Raw genomic sequence first — 6,000 nt, 5'->3', positions numbered from 1 at the left:
GAGACAAGGATGGTCCAGAGGCCGCGGTAGCCCTTCAGGTGGGAGACAAGGCGGGGGGGGGGGGCGGGGGCCGAGGGTGATGGCAACGAGGACGGGAGGGAGGGAGCCTCTACAGCCAGGAGCCTGTGCTGCTCGGGGCCGGGAAAGGGACCCGAACCATCGGCTGGACGCGCGAGGCCAGCTCCGCATAGAAGCCGCCCCGGGACTCACCGCAGGGGCGCGCCCGGCCCGAGCCCGCCAAGCCCGTCAAGCCCGCAGGGCAGCCCCGGCGGCGGAAGTGGCGCTCTACGTCACGTCCGGCCCCGCCCCGGCCGGCTCGCGGACGGTGGCCGACAGGCCGTGGCGCCGCTGGCGCTCAGGGCGATGCAGCTGCCACCCGCGCTGCACGCACGCCTGGCGGGGGCACCCGGGCCGGCCGAGCCTCTACCCGTGGAGCGGGACCCCGCGGCCAGGACCGCGCCCTTCCGCTTCGCGCCGCGCCCGGTGCGCTTCCCACGGGAGCACGACTTCTTTGAGGTGCGTGACCCGAGGAAGGAGAGAGCGGTTGTGGGTGGGGGCGGAGCCGGCGCCCTGGGGGCAGGGCTTGGATGGGGCGGGGGGGAAATGCTTGGGGCGGGGCCTGGGTGGGCCGGGCCTGGGTGGGGCGGGGGCAGACTCCCGGTGGGCGGGGCTGAGGCTCTGGGTGGGGCCGGGGTCCTAGGGGCGGGGCCCGGGGTGGAGCCGGGTCAGAACCCAGGACGCTGTCTCCCGCAGGAAGGGGACGTGCAGCGGCACCTCTACCTCCAGGATGTGCTCACGCAGGTGGGCGGGGCGCCCGAGAGGCCCAGGTTAGTGCTGTGGCCTAGCAAGGGGCCCTTCTTGCCCTCTCCGGGCCCCTCCCTCTGCCCGCCCCGCCCCTGGTGCCCGCCCCGCTACTCTGCCTGTGCCACCACGGGAGCCTGCGTGTCTGGCCTCACCACCGCCTAGCTTGTCTGTAAAAATGTAGTTGTTGTGAAAGTAGGATTTGGGCTTGCAAGAGAAAATCCGAAGCTTTATCAGTCCACTTAAAGGGGAGTGGTGACAGGGAGCCCGACGCTCTGTCCGCTGTGGAATGGCATCCCCACCAGGCGTTCCTCTGCCAGGGTGCCCGAGTTCACGTGTCAGGTGGCCGGCTGCTGCCAGGTGTTCGACGCCCTGGAGGATTACGAGCACCACTACCACACTCTGCACAGAAACGTCTGCTCCTTCTGCAAGCGGGCCTTCCCTTCTGGACACCTGCTGGACACCCACATCCTGGAGTGGCACGACTCCCTCTTCCAGATTCTGGCCGAGCGGCAGGACATGGTGGGTGACGGCTCGCCCGCTGAGGCCAAGGGCAGGCATCACGGGGGTTCGTCCCTGAGCCGTGTGCCTCATGGTGCCAGAGCCTGGGGTCAGAGCGCGGTGAGATGGGCAGCCCTGGGGTCAGGGTGGGGTGATGCTGTTTCCATTTCAGTATCAGTGCCTGGTGGAGGGCTGCACAGAGAAGTTCAGAACCAGCAGAGACCGGAAGGAGCACCTGGTGATGCGTCATCTCTACCCTGCGGACTTCCGCTTCGATAAACCGAGGAAAAGCAGAGGGTGCGTGGCGGTGTGTCGCGGAGCCGCCTCCCGAGCCTAGAAAGCCTTTGCGTGCATAGACTTTGAGGGCGCAGATGCCCTCGTTCAGCATCCCTGCCGCTAACGTTACATTTAGCTGCAGGTTACAGAAGCTCTGACAAATAGGGAGTCGTTAACCGAGAGGGGTTAAGCAGATGGGGTGGTTCTGTGTGTGGCCCCCCCGGCTGCAGGGAGGACGGGAAGGGGAGAGCCTGCCTTCCCCGGGCCTGTGCTGGGAGTGGCTGGGGTACCATCTTGGGGTCTGCCGGGCGTGCAGGAACACCACCGCGCCCCTCTACATTCACACTTCATCTCCACCCTGCTCATCACCTCCCTTCCATCCTCATGTGGGCCGTGGGGAATTTGTCCCAGGCCGTGAGCCCCTCACCTCACGTGGGGCCGTCGGTTTTTCCCTTTTCCCGTCAGTATATGTTTACAAACTTGACGGCACAGCCACGTGTTACATGTTACTGTTCAGAACGCACTGTGGGAAGTACCTCTGGGAGTAGCCTGTAAGTGCGTGTTACGTTACTCTGCCTTTTCATTAACTGATTTCCTCAGGTGAAGCTTCATCAGCATCTAAAAGTTGCATTGATTGAAGTCGTTTCAGACTGATTGTTGTCCCCAGACAGAACTTTACTGTTCACAGTAGAATAATCTGGAGAACTGACTTCAATATGGGAGATTTTTATAAGGCCTTGAGTGTAAGGTAACTCCTTCCTTTCCAAGGAATCGTTTGAAGGAGAAAAACCCTACGATGCTGGATTGAGACACTGGTGTTAAGGAGGAGACACTCAGTATTGTATGGTTGCTTTTAGTAAATTTCTCAGTCATTGTAGTGGAGAGACGTTTGGTACCGTTGGTAGTCATTTACCGTGTGACACCATGAAAATACTATTTTTAAAAGATGGAGTGTGACCATCATACCTAAATTCATAGAATATGGCTTACGTCATATGAACATTCACTTCTCCACATTGTGGTAGCCTGAAAATTACTCTCTGATAAAACAGTCATAAAATAGCTTTGCGAATTCAGTCCTGGGGGAAGCGGGGGCTGCAGGCACTGACACCTGGGAGCGTCCTCACCACCTGTCTTCCCCAGCCCAGTCATGCCCGGTGCCGCTGAGCAGGTGTTGGCAGAAGCCCCGGGGGATGACGGGGTGCCGTCGGAAGGCGACGCCATGGAAGTCTGCTCTGAACACGTGGAGCCCCCACCAGCACCCGCGGGAGAGAGGCGGGCCTACAGCCACAGGTCAGTACCCGGGCACCTTTCTGAAGCAGGTTCTGAATCTGTGCTTCTCCTGGAGAATTCTGGGTTTGACTCTGGGCCGGCCCAGTTCCCGCTGAGAGAAACCACCCCTGGGTTGGAGCGTTGGCTTCAGCGGGAGGTGAAAGCCAACCATCCTGCTGCCCTCGGACGACCTGGGGCCCCAGCAGCACAGGACTGCAAAGCACTGCCCCGTTTGACCACGGCCTAAGCTGGGATGGAGAGACCCAGGGTGTAATTGCTCGAGTTACAACCTATGAGGCTGTGTTTCTAGTGTTAACTGTGCTTTTATCGGGGATAAAGTTGATTTCAAATCTAATTTGGGGGTAAGTGTTGGAGAAGTGGAAGAAATCGCCCATAAATTCAAACCCACAGGGAGATGAACTCATGTCCTTCAGCTGCCCTCGCACAGTTGCCCAGAATTTGGCCTGAGAGTGAGTCCCAGGTGCCACCTGGAGGGCGGGTCACAGGGAGCCTGAGCTGGAGCCTGGACACATTCTCTGGGGTGGGTGGTTGGCGGCAGGTGGTTGGCGGCAGGTAGTCAGTGGCGGGGAGCGTCTCCCACCGGAAGCAGGTTTGGAGCAGCTGGCCTGCTGCAGCCGGGGAGGGGAGAGTCCGGGTGAGAGCCAGTGGACACCCTGCACGGTTCGCGGGGGAAGAGGGAGTGTCCAGAGCAAGAATCAGACCCCCGCGAGCCCACGAGACTGCCAGCATGAATTGGGTTGTTTGTGAGCAAAAGCATAGCAGTTTAGCGTGAAGGTGTCTTTCATTTCAGGATACCATCTACCATCTGTTTTGGTCAAGGTGCCTCACGAGGATTTAAAAGGGCCAAGAAGAGAAATAAGCACCAGTAACGGCGGTTCCTCTGCGGCCCTGTGGCGGTGTTGCCGGGCTTTTCCTCCCCGCCGCGGGGGCCCCAGGACCCTGGCCCGTGCCGCCCTCCATGTCGCGGGCCTGTGACCGACTGAACGAGGCCGGTGGCTATGTGGGAAGTTGTGGGGGAGCCGCGGATTCCAGGAAGGGCCCCCTCGTGCGGTGACTGGGGTGTGGGGAGCAGCCCCCGCCCCCCAACGTCCTTGTGAAACACGTGGAGTAAATGGTTATCATTAACGGTCTCTGGTCAACGTTCTGTGTTGGGGGGAGGGAGATAGCAGCAGTTACTGGTGAGGTCTTTGTTTCCAGCGGCCGCTTCTCAGAGGGGGTGACTGGCTTGTGCAGCTCATCAGGGCTTCAAGGGAGATGCCTGTGGTCCTCGCTCCCGCGCTTGGCAAGGTGAGCAGAAGCCTCGGGTGGGCCTGGGGAGCTGGGAGGGACCCGGGCTGGGGAGGGCAGAGCGCAGACCTAGGCCGGCAGCTGGCTTGGCTCCGATTTGATGACATCAGGGCCCCCCGGGCTGGACCTGGGGAGTGGGGACCCACCAGCCAGCCGTCCCCCGTGCGGTGCCCGGTGCTGCCGTGCCCGCCCGAGGCCCCGCTCGGCCCATCCCGCCCGGCCTGCTCCCACTCTGGGCTCCAGTCTGGTGGTGGCAACGGTTGCTGGCCTGCGACCGCCCCCGCCAAGCCCTGCGCACAGCTCTGCAGACACGGGTCGGGGCTGGTGGGTGTCAGTTTGAAGTTGTTCTTTGGAAGATTACTTGTCTCCTCTTTGTCTGTTGTGGCTCCACTAAGATGTCAGGGGAAGGTACTCATCGCCCTACCTGCTCATTGTTGAATGTTTTGAATCTGGGTTTTATCTTTTCAAATATTGTCTTTACTCCAATCTCTGTTCCTTCTCCTTCTAAAACCCCAACCAAATGTACGTCAGACGCCCTCCGTCTTCTAACAGCCCTTCCGTATTTCCTGTTCCTTATCTGTCTTTGCTACATTCTGGATAATTTCTTAAGATCCACTTTTCAGTTCACTAATTTTCTGATCAGCTGTATCAAATGTGCTGTTGAACTCATTCAGTGTTTAATTTCCATAGTTACAATTTTCAATTCTTTAAGTTCTATGTTGTTTTTCTAATTTGCTGGACTTTATAACTTTTATTTATCACATTTTCAACTCATTCTTTTCTTTTTTAACATGTTAAACTTATTGTACGTTCTCTGATTGTTAATATCAATGTTTGAAGACAATCAATCAATGTATGTAGACAACCCTAAGGAGCTCACTGAAAAATGATTAGAACTGATAAAAGAACTCAGCAGGGTGGCAGGATAAAAGATCAGTGTACAAAATCAATTATCTTTCTATACCCTTGCAATGAACAATCCAAAAATGGACTTAAGAAAACAATTCCAATTGCAATAGTATCAAAAAGAATAAAATGCTTAGGAATAAATTTAACAAAAAAATGCAAAACTTATACCCTGAAAGCTATAGAACATTGTTCAGAGAAATTAAAGAGGATCTAAATAATTGGAAAAAACATCTCACGCTCGTGACTAGAAGACTTAACATTGTTAAAATGTCAATATTTCCTGAAACAGTCCCTAATCTACAGATTCGATGCAAAATCTCTGTCAGAATCCCAGTGGATGTCTTTGTGGAAACTGACAACCTAATTCTAATATGGAACTGCAAGGAACCCAGAAGAGCCAAAACATTCTTGAAAGAAGAACAAAAGAAGGTTTCGAAACTTACTACAAAGCAACAGTAGTCAAGACACTGTGGTACTGGCAGGAGGATAGATATATTGACCAATGGAATAGAACTGAGGGTCCAGAAATAAACCCATACCCCTATGGTCAAGTGATATTTGACAGCATACAAAGACCGTCCAATGGGGAAAGAGTAGTCTTTTTAACAAATGGTGTGGGATAACTGGATAACCACACGAGAAAGAATCAAGTTGGACCCTTACCTCACAAAATATTCAAAAATTATCTCAAAATGCATCAAAGACCTAAATGTACGAGACGAAACTATAAAACACTTAGGAAAACAACACAGAGTGAATCTTAATGATCTTGGATTTGGCAAAGGATTCTTAGGTATGACACCAAAAGCGTGAGCAACAAAATTAAAAATAGATAAATTGTATTTCATCAAAATTAAAATAGTTTGTGCTTCAAATGACACAATCAAGAAAGTGGAAAGACAACCCACATAATGGAAGAAAATATTTGCAAAT

The 6,000-nt window shown here is 54.9% G+C and overlaps 1 protein-coding gene across 1 annotated transcript; it reads left to right on the top strand.

The window, feature by feature from the left end:
- Window positions 1-363: 363 nt before the first annotated feature.
- Window positions 364-3,740, top strand: ZNF511 (zinc finger protein 511). The gene is made up of 6 exons (XM_065894395.1): window positions 364-516; window positions 754-827; window positions 1,122-1,323; window positions 1,475-1,609; window positions 2,747-2,871; window positions 3,662-3,740. Exons 1-6 carry the CDS (start codon window positions 364-366, stop codon window positions 3,738-3,740), a joined length of 768 nt encoding a protein of 255 aa, XP_065750467.1.
- Window positions 3,741-6,000: the final 2,260 nt, after the last annotated feature.

This window comes from Phocoena phocoena, chromosome 16 (genome assembly GCF_963924675.1).
Source record: "Phocoena phocoena chromosome 16, mPhoPho1.1, whole genome shotgun sequence".
NCBI classification, from domain to species: domain Eukaryota; kingdom Metazoa; phylum Chordata; class Mammalia; order Artiodactyla; family Phocoenidae; genus Phocoena; species Phocoena phocoena.
This window is presented reverse-complemented; position numbering and strand designations above follow the sequence as displayed.

Bases quoted from the DNA above. Each gene is read 5' to 3' on its own strand.
- ZNF511 (XM_065894395.1), top strand. From the start codon at position 364: ATGCAGCTGCCACCCGCGCTGCACGCACGCCTGGCGGGGGCACCCGGG. The intron at 1,324-1,474 runs GTGGGTGACGGC...TTTCCATTTCAG, and splicing joins TGGCCGAGCGGCAGGACATG to TATCAGTGCCTGGTGGAGGG. The intron at 2,872-3,661 runs GTCAGTACCCGG...CTTTCATTTCAG, and splicing joins AGGCGGGCCTACAGCCACAG to GATACCATCTACCATCTGTT.